We start from the raw sequence: 25,345 nt of genomic DNA, 5'->3' as shown, positions 1-25,345 counted from the left end.
TTGATTTATATGTACGTGTGTAACGTATAAGTAGGTATCAGCAAAAAACGTAAAGATTTGTATTTGAAATGCTTTTTATTCTTTAGTCTCAATATCGATAAAGAATCATCGAACAATTTTATAATAATATAGATACCTCAGAAGCGTACGTATAAGTAAATAAAATTGAATAATTTACGACTAGGTTTTACCGCGGAATGTCACAGGCGGTGATGTGAGATATCAAATTATAAGAGGTTTGTGCACATGCGCAAAACGAAATGCCAGCGGCGGGGTCCAGTTCGCTCGACGCTCGTGGTCTTCGCGAACGAGCTTGCGCCATGCGCCGATTCAAATTTCGAAACTCGAAACACGTTTCGAACGCAAGATTTAATATTGAATCTTAAATTTACCTATCATTCCTGTGTTAGTAAATAAAAAAAAAATAAGTGGTAAATTCATATCGTGCTAATTCTGTAACTGTGATCAGAAATCACAACAAATTAATTTCTTACCTGCGCATTTTATTGAGATCTAATACTTGGTTCAATTGTTTTTTATGTGATGTTTGGCATAGTGTTTTAAGATTTATTTTCTTTATTTTGGATGAAATAAATTTATTAAGCGGTTTTATTGGTAAGGTTAAAAATAAGTTTCGTAGTCGAGATATTATGTAGTAAAAAGAACAAAAACTATTAATTTAAATTTAAATATTTATAATGATTTTTATAGTTATTTTTGCATGATATTTTTATATAAATAATTATTATAAATACGGGTATTACAAATTTGAGAACTTGCGCGTACTGAGTTCTATTCTCGGCTAAACTAAAAAAATAATTTGCGTATATTTTGAGCGTTTATTTGGTTTTTTGTTTATATTAATGTGCATGCATGATTTTTTTTAATACACGATTAAAAAAATTTGCCAACGCTTATATTATATTACTTATATTATTATACATAATTTAGTATTATAGATTGTGCACACGTCATAATTTTACACAACACGACACGACATTATCATATAAGAAAAATTTATATATCTAAAAAATAAATTAATTTCGTCTCATTTCCAGAATCAAATTATCATTAATTAATGACATCTCTTCGAATTTAATAATAATATAATGAAACTGAATGATTTTCCTTAATAATGCCACCTTCTTTGAAGAAAGTTATTCAATTCCGTCATTAAAAATAAAAAAAAATCGATTCTGCAAACGAAGTCAAACCATACGGTTATATGATATGAATGTAATATGAAATATTCCAGAAAGTGGTTTCACAATTACATTTCTTATAATATTTTGTGGAAATTCTTGTTAAAATTCCTCTAAAATTGCTAAAAATGCAATCAATGTCATTTTAATGGCACCTGTCATTTGAAACGTCAGCTGTCACAATTCAAGGACTACGGTCATCGAGTGGAAGTTGTTATTCTTATGTGAAAAAAAAACTGAGGAGGTTCCTTTGAAAAAATAAAAATAGGCACTATGGCAAATTAAAATATTTTTCCTATAATATTTTTTATATTTTTTTAAATTACATGCCAGCCTTATTATATTTTTTTTTAATATGGATATTGCCCTCAAATCAATGTAATCTTCAAGGTCTTATAACCACAAGCGACATATTATATTTCAATGATATCTAATACGAACTAGTTAACAACAAGGATACCAAATTGTGCATTTGCATCCCTTGGGTATCATAAAATTAACATAATACGGGATAACTAGCCAAATAGGCAGAAATTGTAGTAATTTCTGTGTGGCGTGGCACTATGCTAGATATAAAACATGGAGGCTGGCAGAAACATATGCAAGAATCTTTCTATCGGCACCAGACACCACTTTACATCAGATTGAACCACATCAACTTTTCATCTTCTATACTAATTTATTTTTCTAGCAACCAATAGCATACGTTCCCCGCTAGCCTACTCATGAATAAGAAGGACATAAAATATGATGTTATGTGAATTAATGTTTATGAAAATGAAAACTTTCACTCATTTAAAAAAAATAGTATTTTAATAATAAATCTTTAAAATAAAAATGCGATAATATTATAATCTATTTCGGCAGTATGAAGCATTCAAAATTTGTTTTCAAATTTCAAACCATATTTCTTATGGAAAGTTGTTTAAATCATCTAAAATATAAACGGGAAATCTTTATAATTTTAGTATGATTTATCAAGCAATTTTGTACTTTATAATGTTAATGTTTACGCCCAATTTAAATTTGTAGTAGAGAATTCTCGCCAGATTTTGTATTCATCTACGCTGCGTAGCGTAAGAAAGTTTTCAACCTACCTACTTTAATTGAAGCGTGATGACTTTAGACAAAGTGCTTGTATACGCAACAACCGTGACCATCTTACATCAAAGATTTCTGTATAAATTTATTTTACAACAGGCAGGTATCTAATTTACTAATACAATGAAAATGTAACTAGATGATATCTGTACATGACAAATAATTATATATTTAGGTATCTTAATAAAACTAATAGATATTAAAATAATAATTTTAGAAGTTTTGACAATTTCAAATAATGTTTATTTAAATAGACTTGTTTATAAGTACTTTGAAATCGACATTTTTTTAAATCTACTGCAGAGTTCGGAACGTTGTTATTTGTTGAGAAGAGCCCTATCTGTCTGATATTTGTTCTAACACCACACAAGAACATTTATACACCAAATTTAATGCGGTTTTCACAGTTATATTACTAAAAGTCTAACTTAAAATCTGATATACGTGTTATCTTGAAACGCATCTAATATCTATTGGTCTAATTTATTGATTTTCTTCTGAAATCTACATATACGAAGTAGCAAGTCTAGCTAATGGAAAATTACATATAATATTTTACTATTTTAAATATTAATTGTAAATTGATAAAAGTTAAAAATAAATAAATAAAACCATTTTACTAAATATTAAAAATTTAATATTAATTTCATCTATGTTTTTGCTGAAATCCTTTAGTGCAGTATGTCAGTCGCTATGTAAGATTTCTGTTGACTTCATCTATTAGGCAATTTTAACGTCGAATATACAATAGAAAATTGCAGTGAATACATATATTATTTATAAATGAGTGTCATAATTATTATCATTTAGGTATATTCAATTTTCTCACGTGCTTATATATCAGTACAGTTATTTACAACTATGCCGGTTCTTTCCTTTATAGTGTTGTCTATTAATTATATTAATTTTGAATTTTTAAATACTATCTGTTGACGTAATATTATTTTGTTATTATTCACTTATTTAAATTTTCTTTTATTTAAGTCTATCAATTTCCATGAAGGTTCATCTTTGAACGCACATTATATTATTTATCAATAAACTTTGTTATTTATTTATCATTTAGTTTAATCCATAGTGTCACACAATGTTGTTCATAGAACAGTAATCTTTCGTATTTTGAGAAACTAAAAGTTTTATCTATAGATATATCAGCGCCATTACACAAATAACCACAAAACACTACAATAAAAATCGATAATAATGAGATAACATAGGTTATTTAAAAAAAAGACAATAGATTCAAGGTAAATCTCCAAAGTTCAAATAAGTATTAGCTATATAATACGGTGACACTTTTCTTTGTGTGAGCCCTTAATTAATCGTTTCAAGTTCCAAAAAAAAATATTAAGTTTACTTTTTAGAAGTTGATCAAAATATGCTAGCAGCAACTACAAAGTAAATACTTACAAAGGAAGTTTATAGTTACTTCATATAAGAGAGTGCATACTGTTAGTCACTATGTCATGCACTAATATGTACAATGTGGGTAAATATAGATGCATATACCGCTTTTTATTACTAGCCCGGACTTCACCCATATAGCGACTTGAACTTTGTCCGACAAAGTCTTTGCTCGTAACCACGGCTCGTGCAATATAGTAGCTTCGAGAGTTTAATGATTATTTATGAACCAATGCGACAAACTGATATAATATATTAAATTACATACCTATTTAATTGACGATTGAAACCGAATTTTACCGAACTAGTTTAATGAACTTGGCATTTATCATCTTACAAAATTTACGATATATATTTTAAATGTTAACATAATTATGTAAATTCTGTGACAAAACAAAATTATAGTACCACTGATCTGCTCTGATGATAAGTGCAGATAGATGAAGAAGATTTGTAGAGTATATAATTTGTAAACTACGCGTTATAAATTCGTTGTTTACAATAGTTTGTTACAATTTGTTGTTCTTTTGTTGATTGATTAAACTGATTAAACTAATCTAGTACCTAAAGTCTGATGATGAAGCCTAAACGCTTTAATAACTTGTTTTTAATCTTTTTTTATAAACAGACTTATTATGTATTAATTTGATTTAAAATATAAACGTAGAAATAATGTTTTATTCCTCGGTCGGAAAGTCAATTGACAAGTAATACGAGAATACAACTTTGGATAAGACCTCCATGGAAAAACTTCTCAACTTTAAAGATGTTTGAACGATATTTATATGAGAGTAGAGCTACTGATCAATGCTGGTCATGACTTACGCCATCAAGACATTCTCTGGTGAACTCTGGCCAGCGCAGAATTAAATTCTTATCCGATAAGTTATCCCCCTTAGTCGTGCCTGCTAATTTATTAATGAGTTTTTCTAACAAGTTTATTTTTTATTCCTGGTATAATATATATGTTTCAATAAATATTAAATAGAAAGAGAAGGTGCAGTAATTTACAAAATTCCAGTATACCGAGAACATAAAATATCATCTGTCAGGATTATTATTCTATTATTTTCAATTTTATATTCTTTATCGTAGTCTTTTCATTTTACAATTTAATCTATTTTTATTATAATTCTCGTTGCCGATACAAATTTCTAAATTTTTGCTGTGCAATATATAACTTAAAACATTAATTGGTTATTACAAACACGTTATACAACATTTTAAATATATTCTTCTTTTCATTTTATTTTCTGTGCGTTTTCCAAAATACTCCCATACATAAGTATTGAAAATGCGTGTATTTCCAAAATAAATGGAAAATAATGTCACCGAAGCAAACGAGCTGTATCGGCCATTTTCTAAGTTACTGCGCCGGAAGGGACCGTCTTTTTTATTTATAATCGAACGGAACTGAGCGCCAATGTAGAGGACTCTGGGGCAGCATTAAAAAGTATATTGTTAATAAAAAAATAACGCACATATTTAAAGCTACCGTATCAGTTAATAATAATAATACAGATTTTCTTTCATTAAAAAAAAAATTAAAAACAATTGAGAACAATATTGTCGATTATAAAAAATCAACAAAATCAATTCAGTATAAACAAAGATGTCGTCTGTATAAAAAAAAATACAATTAAATTGAAATATTCTTCATGTTAGTTTCAGAATAAAGTAAATGTAAAAAAAAAATAAGTTTTTGTGTTTTGGAAAAAGTGGATTAAATGCAAAATGGAAAATTGACATGGTAAAAAAAATACTCTCCCAGTCAACCTTAGGGGACAATAATAATTTTTATTACAAATTATTATAATAATGTACGGATATCATGCATTTTTGGAGAAATGATTTGAGGATTTGCTATGATTTTTTTTTATTTTCTAGTTTATATTTTATAATTCAGGAGTGATAGGTATGTTTAGTTTTCGTGTAAATTGAACCTCAATTACAAATACCTATTTCTGATATCTAACTTTACATAGGTTTCTTTATCCTCCCCCTCATTTTAACATAATACCAGTACGTTAACAACACCACTATAGTTACTGATTATATTGTTTTACAAATATATCTTTACAAAGAAAGTTTTTATTTGTAATCAATATTTTGTTTATATCCAAGCAATATTTTGTTTTTATTAAAAAATCCATTCAATATGTGCACATGGTATCAAGTGGATATTTTTACTTTTAATCCGCGAAACCTTTTTAAAAATCAGTAATACGATTCAGTTGGAGCGAAATGTTTTCCCGGTGCCTACGATGCTTAACGCGGCTTAGCTTAGATTTCGAGCACAATCCTCCCTGATTGCACAAACGGTTTTTCCGAAGCGTAAAAATTTTACTGCCGCCCCGCCGATAGGCGACCGACGACTATTTCACATAAATCTATCAATTGTGAGTGAATTCGCGGAAGGGTTCTGTATTTCATGTGAAGTATATTTAAAGGGGAAAAATATAGATATCGTGATCTTTGTTATTATTACCACGACCAGTAATACGTTGTAGCAGTGCGTACATATAAATAATAATAGTACTGCTACTGAAAATAGTAACTGATAATATAATACTTCTTGCATAATATTAATACATATTGAAATAATCTCAATGTATTTAGTATTAATATAAACTATATAATATAAACATGTTTTCTCTAACTTTGAATTTTGTAATAATAAATTACTACAAAAAACTAAACTAACTAAATAAGTCGTAAAAGTTTTTAAAAAGGCATGTACATACAATTTGAAAATTCAAGAAAAATATTCTCGTATTAATATTTATATTATAGATGATGGGATGTGTAATAATAAATAACAAAGTGTGGTTTTTTTTAATATATCACATACTCGTACATCCATAGTCGGGCTAATATTTATATGGATACAGTTAAAAAATTTCATCATTTTTGAATTATAATTGTATAACTATGAAAATGTAACAAACGAACTATAATGTTATATTCGCCTATGTATTTTTTATTTATAATTAAAACACAATTCTTAACTTCTTCCTATGAAACCCTAAATGATATAGATATTCTACCAGATTTTCTCGATTTTAGTAGTCGGCTTTTTATTGTGCCAGCTCAGAAGAGATGTAACCGAGTCATATTACTTAAGCTACGACTTTTATAAGCGAAATATATTCCCATTTACATTTTTTTATGATAAGAATTTATTGCCTATTTTTAATATAACTTTTGTTTATATAGAATGCCTACATATTTTATTGTTAGGATAGTAGTATATTCTTTTTTATTTTCAGCCATCCATCCTACCATATTCTAAAGATTAATAACCTGATAGATTAAAACAATACAAACACTGCTGGGTATAAGAACTAAATTTTACCTAAAAGGGTTCTTTATGACTACAACATTTATTAAAAAAAAAATTATAAATACCTATAGAAACATATGATATTGAGTTCCATGTACACGAAGACATAATTTTCTTATATATTTAGTAGTCTACAAAGATCTTGCCTTCTGTAAATATTCCTCCAAAATATACATAGCTACTTATCAAGTTCGATACACAAGGAACTTTTCCAATATTTTCCGTATCATGATAGGTAAAGTTTTATGATATATGGAATTTTGAATTTGACCTCAGTGGAGTTCAAAATACAGATTTCCTCCATGTCGATGATTGCACAAACGTGGGAGCTAAAACACAACGTCGCTGATCAAAGGGATTGCAAGCTTCAGCGAATACTCTGACGCCTTTTGAACCTACCATGTCACTGTTTATCTCCTTTAGCTTCCATTTAGGATATATGATACTGAATATGTAAATAATTTTCAAACCTGTTATTAGAATTTCAAGCAGTCTTAAAGACTGAATGCTTTGAATCTCTTCTTCATAAAGTAAGATATTTAGAATTCGTCGTTATACTGTTAGGTATATATGATACAATGATTTACACTACTTGCAAATTATATCTTTAGAATTAGAAAAAAAAATTAACAACAATAAATAAGCATATTTACAGTACAGTACAAATTTTAAGCATAATTCTTAATAGCATGATCATATTTGGCGTCTAGTAGCAAAATATTTATAATTTAAGGCATCCATTTAACGCAACAATTAACTAGATATATATTTTTGTCACGTATATTACAAATATAATATGTGTACTATATGATTTCAAAAATTATATAATACAATGTTATTTAAAATCCATAGAAAAAGAAGAATAACAAGTGAGGTCACCAAACAATTTTTTATTAAAAAAATACAAAGCAATTCACTGTATTCATTATTCTGAATCAAATATTTTATTGATAGAGATTGTGAAGTAGATTGTATATACATTTCGACTGATAGGATTTCGACTAGCGTGTACCAATTAAATAGAAAATCCTATATATTTTTATTTGTTTTGGTACGAGCAAGTTCAATTATATTTATTAGTTATTGGAGTTTATAATACACGAATATAACATTCGACAATTATTGTAATTATGTAATACATATATATATAAATATCTTACTGTTATTTAGTACGAAATATAAGATTATTAAGTCATGATCTGTATAATATGGGTTAAAAGTTCCTCTCAAAGAAAAATATAGTTACATAAAAATAGGCGCACAAATAAAACTCATAATTAACAAAAAGCAAGGTAAAAAGGCAACAAAGAGTGGACTTATCTATATTTGACTTTTTTGTCAAGAACAGTAAGTGCACATTTCAATGTTAAAGCCCTCAAAAAAAATTTTTTTTGAGCACTATTGTGAAATTTGTATTAATTTAGAAATATTTATATAACACATGATTTATAAAACTGATATAACAAGGAATCGAGCTCACGAAACTCGAAACTTCAGTTATAACCTCGAATCCACAGAATTAACCTACATATTCATTTTAGTCTAAATACTAATAATTGCTGCCATTAACAAAACATACTATATAACTTAGAAAATATAATTTTGTTCTGTCACAAACTATAATTAGAAAATTATACCCTTTTACTGATTTATTGCTATTAGTCTTTATTTTTTTAATGTTTTTGTTAATGCTTGTATTTGCTTTGCTTTTTCTATGAGAAATATTCCTATTTATAATATAATCCATATATTCTCCCTAAATAATATAGATTATAGATTTAAAGAGTTTGTATAATTTATATTTGAGAGCTCTACCAACCCCGCAAGGGCTTTAAGATAAAGAATTATATAGCATGGTATATATATATAGTTAGATAGTTATAAGGGAACCACTGTTTGCAACTTGGTCAAGAATGATTGACATAAAGATAACTTTTAACGTCGATAACAAGTAACTTGTTATCGATGAACAACCAGAAGTTTCTATAACAGAGCATCGGATTTTTTTTATTAATTACTTTTGTATCTAATTCATATGGACGTCATTAATAACATTAATAATATTTTTGAAACAATAAAAAATAAACTTTTGTAGATTTCTCACAAAGTAATCTAAAAATTCAGAAGGTTCTTCTATTTTCTTTTCTAATATTTGTATTCATACATGTGTTTTAAATATAAAACAAACATTAAATTATGTTACGATCATTATTATTTTATTTATGTTAATAGTCACAGAAACACTTGTACTCATACTCATTAAAATTGTACGGAGAAAACAAGATTATTGAATTAATCTTCGAAAATGAACTTGAATGGCGAATCTGGTCAAGTATTTATTATAACAATTTGATTGTGTAAGAGTACAAGTGTTTTTCTAATAATATTAATTATTAATTAACAAGATTTAAATAATAATTCACATTTTTATTATAAAAATAAACTTATTTTTATAATAAAAAAATATTTAGTGCTATTTTATTAACTAAAAAACCAGTGCCCAGGTTTGAAGACACTATGGTTTAATCTATTTTAATGAATCAATTATATAAGTTATTAAAAAGCATAACAGTGTGTGAATAATGTACTGAACAATCATTTGACTAATCAGTGTTTATATATATAAGTGACATAAAAATTTCGTTTATACCAATTATGTGAAAAAAAAAAACATTCGTGATGTGGTTTGCGGCGCTAGTGTATTTTTCTGCTCATTTGGGTAAGTATTTTAGATTATGTATATTGTCTAGTTTGTATAATTCATCCATATTTAGTAAGATTATACAAAATCAAATATGTGCTACGAAAGTACTTGAAAATATTGTTTTATTTATGAACTCCGGCCTTAAACCTAGGCACAGTTTAGTACCTTTTATAAAACAATCTTTTAGAATAATTCTCCATCTATAAATAGAGAAAATAATTTTGAATTGCCCTTTTTCATAGATTGACCTACACCTTTCCCATCCAGATGTAACTTATGGGCCTTTATAACATCTCGCCATTTTGCACAAGCCGACCCCTGTTTCTTTTGGAAATATGCTATTATTTAAAGGCATTGTAAATTTAACACTTACATCAAACGTTGAAAGTAATAATATACGATAAAGTTTTAAACACCAAAACACTATAATATTCCATGTAATACTAAAAATGCAAAAAATACTAGTTTAGATATTTTGTCTACTTTATATTAAGTCACGTTTTATGTATCTACTCGTAGTGTACCTGCATAATAAGAAAAAAAAATTACCTATTATTTAATTAATGCGTTCATTACGCAAAAAATATTTTATGTTTTATCTCATGTGTATAGTATACATATAGTATAGTATACAAGTAAATATAATACGACTCTCGTACTCGTATTTACTAAGCATTTATTGGATTCGATTATGAATTTCAATTCCCGAGCTTCTGTTAATGGTTTTTTTTATTACCATATTGTAGGTAATTTTTATACTCTGTGATACAATAAACGTGTTTTGATCGCATACAGCTATTTCTATCTATATATGCTTTATCCAGTCAACCCGGCCGTTTGAAAAGCAAGCATTTTTTGGAATTTAGTCGATCGGGCTCAGTCCACCCGAAAACATACGCACCAATGAACACTTTTTACTTTCTTTATTGGGAGAATTCCGCAATTACATCTCGATGAGCCGTTTTCAAATACACACATCTACAACCTTGTTTCTGTTTCGATGAACAGATGAATTATTGAATGACGAAATATTCTTTTTATATCAAAATCGACGGAAGATAACACGGCAGATTTCATTGGAAATAACATTGTTTATTTTCTGCGAAGAAAGGGTTTATTACACTGTCGTAGATACTGAAAAATGGAAGAAAAATATTTTGTTCTTAAAATAAAAGTATAGCAGGAAATAAACTTTTAATATTACGAAAAAATTAACATTATATTTTTTAAGCACTAGATAGTTTCACTGAGCTATGGCATAAATTATCTGATAAAAAGTAACTTTTTACTCCACAAAGAAAACTATAACTTTAATTATTAGGTAATAATATTGAATTATAAGTAAATAAACTAAAAATAATATCATGCAATAAAAAATTGTAAACGAAATAGGATTTTTTTTAAAGTCATTTAAAAATAAAAATATATGTTTTTTGTATGAAAGTAGTACCCTATCAGTAGCGCAGGTTGAAATAACGTTTTAGTCTTTGTTACAAATTCATCACAAAAGTACTAGTAGAAACCTTCGGGGCATTAGCCTGAGCGTAGCCGTAGTGAGGAACTGAACTAATGCATTGAGAGAACTCAATCGAGCGACAAAATCGTTTCATTTCGTACAATGACTCCTTGGAGATAGCGACATCGTATTGCTTCACTGTCTTGCTCCGTGTTCACAGCAATTATTCGATTTGTTTCTCTGATTCTTTGGAGTACGGTTTGTTAGGTAAAACAAATAGTTTCTTTTTTCCTCTCATCACAGTTGAAGTAAAGGACATTTTTATAAAAAGAAATATAAATTTGATTTAACAATTAGAAAACATTTAAAGCATATATTTTTTATTTGTAATTTAATGGCAAAAGAACTGACATCTCAACTGATGAAAAGAAATAACTGTCGTAGATAGGCATAAACGGTATCATGGACCTCATAGAATATACTATGACAGTCATGGTAGCCCTCATTTCTGTATCATTTCAAATAACAAGGCTTCAGTACCTAACAATTGCGGTAGAAATATGAATGAGCAGAGATATTCAGATATTTTAGATAGGTGGATGACATCTTTATCTAACAGTGAAAACTAAAATAAGTTGAAGGTAGATACTAGTTTTCATCACATGTTTTTTCCTAGCCATATATTGATAGTGAACTATTGACATCATCTATAGACAATAACAAGATTGCAATATTGTTCATCGCGTTTCTATCGAACATACATTGTATATTTTATACAATATGTATAAGAACATATAGAATGTTTATAATAAGTTTTGTACCTTTATAAAAAATATATATTTTTGTTTATATAATTTAAGTACTTAGTTTATGTTATTCGTAATATAAATGCGATAAAATAAGAAAGTAGTTTACGCAGTACCCCAGTAATTGGGTAAACGAAATGGTTGTAAAAGACAATACAATTATTTGTTTTTGCTTCAATATCTACTTCGTTTGCAGGCAGTAAGTCAACCATGAGATATTAATTCGAACACAATACGGCTATAACTCTGACGCGAATAGGTACAAAACTTGTTTACTTTGGGTAGACTTCGTGAAATACGTTTATAGGTAGCTGCCTACTTTGATGACTCGGTATAAACAGAATTGCAATTTCCGGCATTGTTTGATTCTGTTTTCATGTTAAATATTTATCAAAATGTAATAATTTAATCTGTACGCTTACAATTTTTTTTTTTTTCATAAATACAGATTGTAACTCCGACAGTATTAATTGATTGATTATTTCGAATTTTTAATTTTAGATAAGAACAATAAAACAAAGTACCAGTATATTAAACGGCTTGTTCGGTAAATAAATAAATCAAGTTTAAATTATATTATGAGATAAAAATTTTACTTTTTTTTCTTAAAGTAAATTTGTTCTTTTGATGGTTTTAATAACCTTTAAAGGATTATGCATTATTAGGATACCATACAATTTTTTTTATTCTTTAGTGGTACAAAATCTTTAAAAAGAATTTTAAAGTCTTTAGCTACGGAGGTGAAGCCGTAGGTAAGGTATAAGAAGGTAAGTAAGGTGCCTATACCTTGACTATAGCCGAAAAAGGGACATAATATAATTCTGAAAGCCATATAAAGAAATCTTTATTATTATATACTATACATGTTATATACATGCATGTTTTATTTTATAATATATAAAGCACTCAAAGTGTAGTCATGTAAATATCAACTTTAATTTTAATAAAATATGGAAACAACTACGAATGTGAGCTGAAAAGAATGATTAAATTAGTTGAATATTAGTGAAGGTATCATATATTGTATTCACATAATAAAAGACATAATTAGCTTTATTATACCCTACATATTCATCAAAATCATCATTCTTTGCTTTGGTTGTTTTTTTTTTACAACTTAGAATGGCAAACAAAAATAGTTGTATTAAAAAGTAGATAAGTTTGCATAGGCTAACTAATATGGAAATACGCAACGTATTGCAAAATCCAATATTTCCATCGTATATGCTCATATTGATAGATTATATACGAGGTACGTATTTATAGAGATCCTTGGCCGCTCTAGTACGATCGCTCCCTCGGTCCATATAATTTAGAGAGCTTCAGTCGATTTCCGATCGGTACCGTAATCTATGCTGTGGAATGGTTAATTCATTTGGAAAATTTGTTCACAATACAATTTCTAATTACAAATCCAATAGTATTCATTCATACATTACTGTAGTAATGTATTTGGGCGTGTGTTAAAGATTAAAGACTAAATGTTTTTGGGTAATTTCTATATTAATTATTTCATTATCATTTTATATTAATTATAATAAAATGAAAGGAAGCTTTTACTCAGAGTTATACTAGTCCAGTTTATAGGCCTCTGCGAGGTCGTAAGTTCGAATGGAGTCATCATCATATCAGCTTTTAACCGTCCACTGCTGAACATAAGCCTCCCCCTTTGGGGAGTTTTCCAAAAGCTTGACAGGCGAATTAACAACCGCAGTTAGGCTTTGGAGATTTTTTAAGAAGGACGCTACTGCCCGTCTTTAGCTTTCCCTTAATCACCTCTTACGACACCCGCGGGAAAGGAAGAAGTGACCTATTATATGCCGAATCCACACAGTGTTAATTTCAACTTCCAAGTTACTTTTCAATACTTTCACTACTTTAGAATATATCGCTAATAAGTCGAATTAATACGAGTAACGGTGGTAAACGTACTCTTGCTACGTTGTATTCTGATTGTTTGACGTAAATTAAATTATTGCTACATTTGATATTACTATTATTATTATTCTTATATTATCAAATGTAGCAATAAATTGATTTGCTTTGATAAACTGATTACGATGAATCAAATAATCAGATTGATAATTATGGACATGAATATATTTATTTTAAATTTGGATAAATAATATGTATTTACTTATTGAATTCCATGTACATATTAAAGGTACACATAACACCTAAAGGCGCTCTCATATATATGTATACTTAATAGTATATTTGTAACATGAGATCGCCTTTTTGTAACTTCATTTTTCTTTAATTTTAATAATGTTACTTCAAGTGATGTTTTATACAATATGAATACTATTTTAATAATACAAAATTGTCATAAAAGCAAGTTTGAATTTACTGAATACAAAAGTATTTATGTTAATAAGATTAGATAAGGAAAAACATAAAAAGATTATGCTAACTTTATGGAGAAAAACATCTTCAGTTCTTACAGGCTCTTATTAATGGCGTTGCCTTTATTTTTCTTTGCGTAAAGCCCTCTAGAAAGGTTTTTGAACCACTTCACAAGATTAGGACTTTGAGAAATGTCAAAGATCACTTTGTCTGACAAAATTGTGTAAATATTTGCTGAATCAATCAAAACCACGTTACAATTGAAAGAAATATTTAATGGTAATTTTAGATAAATATTTTTTTATGTTCTTATATTATACCTCAATATTGCTATCTGCTTCCTGATGTTAATTTTAGTACCTTTTATCTGATTATCTGTGAGCGTTTTAGGAAGTATAAATCAAATTATTACAAAAATATAAACGAAAAATTACATACTGAAACAAAGACAATACATTTAATTTCTATCAAAAAAGTATCACGTATTTTGTTATACGATTCGTACCTATTTTTACGCTTATATATATATATGCCTCGACATTATTTCTATCAATATACATATCTTAATATATGTAACAATAGTCGCAAAATGTATTGCGACATGTATTATATACAGACAAGACACTAATTAACACAAAAATAATCCTATAAGTAATATAAACTTTTATTCTCATAGGCGCACGTTATTAAATATTATCCAGAATAATATATTAACTGTGAATTTGAAAATAAAAGATTATCTTTTATAATGTTCCTAAATGTTCGTACGTATATTTAGTTATGAGCATCTTACCTCCACTTTTATGATTGGCCAATATTATACAGATATTCCACACATATAGGGGCCATGTTCGGTATCTTGGCTACCTATCGTTCTCATACATATATGTATTTTGGTAAGTTTCTACCCTCCGTAATACCGTCATAAATCGGATTGCCATAATTCAAAGCTTCCCTTTTTCCTGCCTGTTAAAAACCTACATTTAGGGTATATAAAAAACGTTCGTCAGCTCATCACCGAGGGAATCGGAATGGAATGTGGCGACAATAATAGTAATAAAAGTAAATGGATGTTACCGGCCATATACAGTGGTACAAGAGAAAGGCGGTAACAGGTTTTTTTAAAAATAAAAAACAACAAATGACAAAAAGTAGTAAGATTCCAAAAAGTTCTCGTTCTTTTTTAAGTCAATAATAAATATACCAATTTGGAAATATACTTTTCATTTATATTTCAGTACTAACTCTAATAAAAAATAAATAATAATCGAATTACTTTATCATAATGGGATCATAATAGTATATGCTGACAGGGTAGATACCATTTAATAATAATAGGTAAGCATGAAGTTAGGATAGTTGGCCCATCATGACGGATTCAACAGGAATTAACCACGATGATTTCCAGGAAGGGATTACGCTGAGGTCAAGTCAATACTTCATTACTAATACCTAAGTTATTTCCCCCACTAATTAAATTACTATATAAGTAAACACGATGTGGGATACCCCATAAGAGATAGACAAACTTTTTTTTTTCAGAAGACCTTTTCGGAAGTCAATGTAATTCAGTGGCTCAGGACTTCTCATACTTTGTAGCGAAATACGAACAGCTAGTTTACGTAAAACATAAATAACCTTATTATATGAACTCATTAACATATTATGTATCATAGGCGACACAGTATATTCTGTTATAACCCATAATACTGTTCATGTCTATAGAAAATGGTTACTACTTTTCATCAAGTAGGCTGTCAATTTGTTTACCATTCTAAATATTTCTTTCACTCACACTGTTTAATTTTTTCTGTTCCTCTATTTCAATTTTGATAAAAGCACGTTAATCAAAATTGCAGTTAACAGATTCCGCTAGCTCGTACCGAATACAAGAGTCGTATAACTGTTATTCAATTACGCTAAAATAACTAATTAAAAAGTTAATAAATTCGTATTACATGAATTAACAAAATAATATTAAGATAAAAATAATGTAAAAAATTTAAATTCCCTTTCATCGGCAGTCGGGAAAAAAAGATCGTTATGGATTTCCCATAGCTTTAACAATGACTTACATATAGCCACAGATAATCGGCTAACAATACCAGAACTCTGATAAAAACGATATAATTGCTACACATTATAATACAAAAAATGACAAAGATGACATGCTAAATTCAGCTTCGCCATCATTAATTGCTATTTATTAACGAGTGTTATGAACGGGCTTCATTTGGGAATCGTATCGCCGTTTACTAAGCCCTCGATGCCCCATAGGGAGTCCGAGAATGAGCCGTTACGCCCCCAGTAATGGTGATTTGTTTCTGTAATCTTTTTATTAATGTTTATGGTTGGGTGCAGTGCTTTGATAACGTTATGAATGAAAATGAGACTATTATCGGAGAACAAGTTATAATGTAAGTATGAGAAGATTATTAACAACGTGTTATTGAGATATTTTTTGTACCACGTGGTAGTAAACAAGCATACAGTCCATCTGTTGGTAAACGGTATATGTAGCCTATGGACACCTACAATACAAGTGGTGGCACGTGCGCATAGCTGACCTTGAAAAAACCAGAATGTACCCATTCTGAAGAACCCCACACTGTAGTCCCTAGGGAAAACCTCGACAAGGAACTCATCCCACAGCCTGAACGTTTGCGGGAGAAATTTCCTTTGAAACCGCACTGTACGTGACCTTTAAGATTCAAGGGTAAACATGAATATTTAATTATAAATGGCAGATAAAGATTTTATCTAACTACTAAAAGAAAAGAATTAGATATTTTGTGTCACATGTGGGACATAAACTTGCGACCAATGTCACTTATATTGTTCAATGTTAAGAGCATTATTAGAAGTCTTTAAATATCTTCAATGTTATCTTATGAATAGTTTTCGAGTTACATCATACTTACTCACCTATTAATCAAGCCCGCATAATATTACTCGTAAATTTAGGACTCGTCTATATAGCAGAAACTTTTAGATCTTACTATGAAACTTGACCAAATTTCTTGTTCTTCTCTAATTCAAAACATCTGTTTATCTAATATAGTATTAGATTACATTAATTTATTTATAATTACAATAATTACAAATTATTATTATATAGAAACAAAAAACTACAAGAAGTAATCAGATATAAAATGTACTCTTGTGTAACTTCTACATGAAACTCATCATCCCTAAGTATGAAAATATATTTCCAATGAACAAATAAAAACATTTTTAACGAGATACTTTTAACTTTTGTTCCACAAAAGAATACATTAATTAGGACAAAATTAATTCTAAAAAGAATCATCATTCATACAATGATTAACTAATATTTTACTAAAAATACAGTTGAATTTAGAACCTCTTGCTTTTTAAATCGGTTAAAAACTTATATCGCTTAAGTTTCAGACTTAAAATCCAAAAGTTAAAGCTGATTCAATTTCCGTCTCGATGTGTGATCGATCATCGATACTTTTATATAGTACGGTGTAACCCCGCTGAAGTAATTCGGTGTTTGAGTATCAACTCACGTTTTCTGTAATTATGAATTTGAGAATTTTATTTATTTTAACATAAATGATATGATATGTTTAATTCGTCATAATTTATTATTTATCTATTTATTTTATCTTTCTATCTTCAAGTCCTTGCTAAATACATAAAACGGTTGTCACAGTTGCGGTAGGCATCCCCCTACCGCAACTGTGACAACCGTTTTATGTATTTATTATTTATTGACAACATTACAAAAAAAATGTCAGGTACAAAAGGCGGACTTAATACTAACCATAATAATAACCGACAAATTAGACTATAAATATCAGATGAATTAAATTTGCCTTTCTTTTTTTTTTATAACACCAGAGCAAATAAGCATGCGGCTTATGGTAAGTGACTACTGTCGCCCATGATCACCAACAACACCAACTTTGCAGGTGTGCTGGTCTTTTAAAAAGGAAGGTTCTTTTAGAAAATAATTAGAATACTGATCAATTTTCTCATTGATTCTGAATCTACTGAATAATGATATCTGTCTGTCTCCACTTTGAATATACTAGTGTTTAAATATCTGATATTATACATATCATCATGTTAGGACAATGCCTCTAAGTTCTTTGTACTTTCGGTTATTTCCCCCTGCCACCGTGAGACGTGCAAAGCTGTTTGTTCTATTATTATCTCTATGAGAAATAAGACTGACATCAGTCATTTACCTGCCCGTTTCATGACTGGGCATCTGAGCGCCCACACCTGAAGTCTACTAAGGATAATGGACATAACAAAGCATAAATTTAATACACGTTACGCCTTCACAATCCTAACATATGTCTATCAAAACCATTTAAAGTTATTAACAGGTTTAGGTTATTTTATCAATTCTGCTAATTGTATTGATAGTAGTGTAGGAATTACTAACAAATAATTAATTTATATTCACAAAATTTAAAATAAAGCAAAATTGAAATTTATTAGATATATTTTCCGATGACAAACTGTTGATTTAAAAAAAAAAAACTATTACTGGTTACGCAGACACAATTAATTAAATATTACACTTACAAGTGCTATAATTCAATTAATTCTAGCGCCTACATGAACCGCACCGCTCAAATACTGCGAAAAATTTAATCCTTAATTCAACGTCGCCTACGTTCTAAAAGTCACCTTGTATCGTACATTCACGTATATCTTTAGAAATTTTATGGATTAGAATAATTTTGATAACCTTTGTTCAATAATACTTTTACTGTGTAGGTGTATATTTATAGACCTACATTTATTTATTTATCAAGACTCAACACATACATACATATTACACATATTTATTATGTATAGAGTATTAAGTCAACATTAGGCATGCTGACAGCTATGATTTATATGAAATAAGTGATCATATTATTAAAATTTACAGTTATAGAGTCATTTATTGGGTTCATGATTTCAGCCGTTAACTGTCCACTGCTGAACATAAGCTTACGTTATAGACTACCATAAGAAATGCTCCTGAGCCTCCTGCATTCACTGTCTCTCTACAATACATTTGAGTTCATCGGTCTATCCAATGGGGAATTGTCTTACACTACGTCTCCCTATACGAGATTGCCTTTCTTCTCTATTATTGTAGTATTTACTATTTGAATGCCAGGTTACAGTGTATGGCATCAACTTTATTTAAGTGACTTTGAGATTGACATAAAAAGAGAAACTATCCAAATTTCGAAGTAAGCCAGTAAACATTCCAAAATTTTGCCATTATGACTTTTTTAATGATGGCCAGATTTACATTTTTTACTTTTTATACTCGCTATTAAGATTTTCTACAAAATTTAAAGCACAACAATAATAGCGTCACGGAAAGACTTAAATACAACTTTCTTTTGTGAATAGATCTACTCCTACGATAAAATGAAATGAGAAGTTAGAAATATTTCCATTAGTTCTTTACGAAATATACGTTTTTCAAGAACTCATTATTTTAATTAAAGTTACTCGTATTTCCTACGTAGACGTGTGACGGTCCCCCCCTTTTGCACCCCTTATAAAATAACTATCCTCTTAACTAAACCTAACATGGAAAACCTACAAAGCCTAAGAAAAGCCTACGAAGGCTTAACCTAATGAAAACCCATGAAAATCTAAAGAAAACCTACCCTAAAGAATGGCCTAACACCCTCAATATAACCCCGTAACTATGTTGCCTTATATACCCCAAACACCCTATGAATCATATAATCTTTACAATAAACATATAATATTGAACAGATCTTATAGTAGAACACTTGATCATCTGGCCAGATAAATAAATGTGTGATCGTCTAGTAATGTAGGACCCGTTGTGTGTGTAATAACCAAAAGGTTCTTTAATTGGTATATGATAGGAGTTAAAAAATGAAGATGATTAATAAGTCTTTAAGGATTAAGAATAATTAATGAATTATACTCATAATTCATGTAACTAGGAAGTTATGTTAATTTAATAGTAAATTACAGAATAACTGTAATAATAAAAAAAATGGGGGAGCGGTCGGGCCCCTCACACGCCCGGACCAGTGGAAGACTTTCCAACTATCTATAACTCTTCCTCCTAAAAGGTAGGGAAGGGTATTACTATTTATTAATGCACTCTGATGGTAATAAGGGAATGAGTATTCTCAGTTCCAAACCAAACATAAGTACATTTACTTCAACATTACAGTGGCTCCACCAGCCCCACGATGCTTCCAGTATAAATTGGTGTTTGCCAGAGGCAAAAAGATCGGAACTGAAATCCCAGGATCACTCCGACACGAGAGCTTACTCATGGGCGATGACCCTTTCAGTCCTATATGGCGACATAGAGATCACCCACTAACAGTACGAAACTGTTTCCCAGCGTCACCCTGTTACGAGCTTACTCAATGGGGGTTTCCCTTCGGCTCCACAAGAGATCAGACCAAGAAGTGAGATCACCCAGACACCAGAACCTACTTTGATGGGACATAACCCTTCGGCCCTATAATGTGACATTAGAGATCACCTGTGATGACAGTCCGATAGAGATGAAGATTTGTGTGATAGGGGATACCTTCCACACCCTGGAATTGGCCAAGCCATATAATGTTGATAATTGCTATATCATAACATAGCATTGTCAATTTAATATTATTTACTTAATACCAAGAATACTCAAGGTTCAAGTTACATCTGTTGATTAGGCCAGAGCCTAAGAACGAGTAGTCCAACCCATAGGTCGAGAGCTACTAAAAGTAATGAGTGCTATTGAATGAACTATAAGTCCAGTCAATTATATATAATATTATTGTTGATTAACCACATTGTGAATTAACCAATTATTTATTCAGAGAGATATATCTAAAGGAACTATAAGTCCTTTAAAAGACACTGATTAATCACAAGTTAACAACGTCTCGTGAAATAACCAGTTAGGTTTTCTATAAGTTTGAGGACACTAAGTCCAACAAGCTATTATTGTGTTGAGAGTAATAGAGATCTTTTGTAATATTTGTAGAGGTTTGATTAATCACATTGTGAAATAATCAGATTAAATAATTATGTAGCTTTATAGAGAGGACTATAAGTCCTAATTGGTTGTTGTCATAAGTACTGATAAATTACACATTAAAGTGCCAGGTCAATTATTATATATAGGTATATAGGAAGGACAATAAGTCCTATTTGTGTATGTTGTAGTAGTAGAGGCAATATATTGCATAATTATAATGTGAAAGATATAGATTAAATATATATTTGTATAGAAAGGACAGTAAGTCCCATACAATTATTGTAGCTGTACTATAGTTATACTATATCTACTTCCTTTTAGTGTCTTAGTAAACCTATTTACTAAGAGGATTTCTCAGATAAACAAGTGTTTTAGTGTTTAAATCATCATGATTAAATCCCTAAGAAATTAGGTCTTTAAATAATTATCATATCATTTAAGTGAAATTTCTCATATAAATAATTCCAATATTTCCCCTACAGTTATTATAAAATAACAGAAAATTATATAAATTTTCTATAGACTTAGATATAGAATCATAACGTGTATAATCTCCTTTTTTGTTTGACGTCTGTCACTTCAATGACGTATTGATGTATCGAATTGAATTTTCATTATCTATCACATCTGTCAACGTAACAAATACTAGCAAGTTTGTTTATTTGTATTTGTTTAATATAATTAAATATAAAATCATCATATATCAACCGTAATATATAACTAAATTATCAGTGATATAAATAATCAAGGTTTACACCAGTAATAATTAATAGTATCCAGTAATACTGCAGTTTTATATTCATATCAGTAGCCAAGCTTACTTTCAAATTCAAGAATGAACAGAAGATTAGAAGTTTAACATTCTTATTGCAATTGTACTTGCAATAATATATACATACAGTACTAATTATCAAGAACATTCCTCAAATACATGTGTGGTGAAGATTTCCCAATATGCTATCTATTTGATTCCTAACCTCTAATGTAAATTTATTAAAGAAGTGAATAATCAGTGTTAGTGTTTGCTTTATTAATATTTAAAGTAATTGTCCTAACTTGATATTAATAGGTTCATATCTCCTTGGATACAGCCCAACATATACAACTAACTCGATAATGAATTTTATAAAATACTAATATTATATTTTACTACTTGTATATCTCCATTCTATTCCCATAAATATTCAAAATATGTATATTAAATATAAATCCAATAAAGATTCACTAATTTTAACCCTGTCTGAACTTGTCTAGTCAATATAGCATGAACAAACAACACACATACAAACCTTATCGCCATGACAACTTTCTTCCTAAATATGAGTAAAATAATATAACTCATACTTGTCATTTAGTACTAATTTTATACTGTACATGAGGTACAGTTACCTAGTTAATAGTAATTATAGTCAGAGAATCCTTTGATAATTTTATTACCACTAGGAATTAAATCCACACCTATAATATCAGCATAATTAAATATTATTAGAAACCAGTAATACACACAGAATTGTTATTATCAGCTTGTTTACTACAATAAAATCAATATTAAAGTTTATAATAAATCAAGACAAAATATCTACTTAAACAATACAGGCTTGTTTACCATAAACATCCCACCGTTACATGAATTTATCTACTAACACAATAATGTATTAAAAGTAATACATTCACATAAAATCACCTGCAACAGCTAAGCTGTTTCTCTGTACATCTGGTGTAAAACAAATTCCCACATGTAATCATGGGTAATTAAAAGTATACAAAAGAATCATTAGTACAGTCGACCGAGCAATGGTATGAAAACACTTTACCATGAGACGTTAAGCATGAGCAGGTGTTCCAAATCAACACTGTAATAGTGTAATAAATACAACTATTCCATCATCATCATCATCGTCTCAACCATCACCAATCCACGACTGAACACAGGCAATTCCCCATAGACTGCCACTAGGAACGGCCCCAAACTCCTGCATCCACCGACCCCCACAATACACATAAAACAGTCACTCCAACCAATGGAGGTAGCCCACACCGCACTCGCACACACAGAGTCGCCACTCAATAACATCTCTGTCTCATCAATGGCTGTTTCCCCAGCAATGAGACCAGACCACAGCCACCTCAGTCTATTTATCCTCAATAAATAATAATTTATAGTAACTAGATATGAATCTAGTTAGTATTATAATAGTTTAATAGCTGATTTAATAAGTATTTTCCAAAACTGGACAATTAGAACATTGAATCAAATTGATGAAGTTCTATCAAACAACCATATAATTGGATTTTGTATATGAGTAGAATAACGTAAGTACGTAAATTATATTGATGTAAACTTTGTTCAAATGTGATTGCATTTAACGATATACGCATTACCTAAAAGTATATGGACTCGACTAAATACGTATTTTAATAGCTGTTGGGAAAAATATTAAGTATAGACTTTGCCTGTGATCACAGTCAAAAATCTAACTACGTAGTAATAAATGGAACAAGCTCACCGGATTCTCCAGTCTTCTATTGATTAATTTCACACACTTACTCCATAGTGATACACTAAGATCTCAAACCCCTTCATCGAACCAGTCCCTCCTAGATCTATATCCTAGTTATTTTTTTTATTTTATTGCGCAGTTCCTTAAAACACGACTCCTGCGCCATTTTTTTTCTTTTTTTTCTTTCTGCGCAATTCCTCAAAAGCGACCCCCGCGCGCCCGCCGATCTGCCGTCTCCTTTTTTTTTCTTTCCTTCTTTTTTCTAATAACGTCATAGATTATGTCACCGAAGGGTAGATATTTCAATAACCAGATTTAGCCTATTATTCGAACTGAACTTTTCTTCAAATTCAATTTAATTATATGTTAACGTATTTTGGTATTTTCTATTAAATTGATTATCGAATTTATAAAACTTTAAAGACTCTCATAAACCTTATTAAACTGTGTTGTATGCATCCTTTTTACACCTGATGATAAAAAGGTAAACTATAATTTGGTTATATATAAAATATAATATATTTTTGTTTAATTTATTTAATTTTCTTGTGACATCCACTACACTTTGGAAACACATCAAAGAAGTTTCCCTTCTGTGTCAATATTTCATATATGGTAACGTCTTCTCTGTACGCTATTGTGAACCTTGACTTTAAAGTTTGTTTATATTAAATAGCTCAGTTTTCGCAGCGGTCACCCATAGGAACCCCTGTTTCTTTCTATGTACTTATGGTATTAAACCTATTGTACTATAGGCGAACCGTCACAGACGTCAAGATTTAAATCAAACTGAAGCTCAGTTAATATTATCCTGTAAATACGAATATCTACGTATAGATAATAATTTTAATTTTGTTGTGCTAAGAGATTATATCGGTAATTGGAATTGATGAAAGGCTTTCAATTAATATTATTTTAGTTTAAATCAAATCCATTATAGATGGAATTGTACTAAAAGAATAAAAATGATGGAACAAGTACTAGATTATCTTTACTATTACATGATAAGCCATGACTTATATATGTATTTATTATATCAATATGTATTACTCAAATGCTATTTATATATATGTATTATATTGTACGTAATTTATGTACGTATAATTTTTGTAAGTATATTATTCAAAATGTATGGATGTATGTTCATTTATTTTAAAATGTATTAATGTTGTTATCCAACAAAATATTTATTTCATTTACAAAGTGATTTTATTAGACCAATGCCCCGCCATTTACTGTCTATTTAGCGTAACATTTGACTGGTAGATTATATCATTAAACATTAAGTCCGTCCTGTAAATACGAGTATATTTCAATGTATGCAAAACATGACACAACAATGATAACAAAACAAATATATAAAAGTATAAATATAGAACTAGATAAGTTGAAATTGAAAGAACTATGTATAAAATTATACGCGAATGTAATCCAACAACTTTTTATTCTTTTTATAGAAAATATAAACATAAGGGA

At 29.2% G+C, this 25,345-nt stretch overlaps 1 protein-coding gene across 5 annotated transcripts in view; it reads left to right on the top strand.

Moving 5' to 3' along the window:
- Positions 1 to 290: 290 nt before the first annotated feature.
- LOC113510814 (hemicentin-2-like) overlaps positions 291 to 25,345 on the top strand; it is a 74,645-nt gene continuing 49,590 nt past the window's right edge. The window contains exons 1-2 of one of the 5 annotated variants that reach the window (XM_052896307.1): positions 291 to 405; positions 9,555 to 9,769. In XM_052896307.1, the coding sequence (XP_052752267.1) occupies positions 9,730 to 9,769 (40 nt within the window). In that variant the 5' untranslated portion in view covers positions 291 to 405; positions 9,555 to 9,729. Of the gene's footprint in view, positions 621 to 9,547; positions 9,770 to 25,345 lie in introns of all 5 variants that reach the window. The other 4 variants (XM_052896306.1, XM_052896304.1, XM_031907204.2 and 1 more) reach the window with 4 other exon arrangements.

Source organism: Galleria mellonella, unplaced genomic scaffold, assembly GCF_026898425.1.
Source record: "Galleria mellonella isolate WM207_F2 unplaced genomic scaffold, CSIRO_AGI_GalMel_v1 utg32, whole genome shotgun sequence".
NCBI lineage: Eukaryota > Metazoa > Arthropoda > Insecta > Lepidoptera > Pyralidae > Galleria > Galleria mellonella.
Note: the sequence above shows the minus strand (reverse complement) of the source record. Positions and strands in the feature narration are given on the sequence as shown.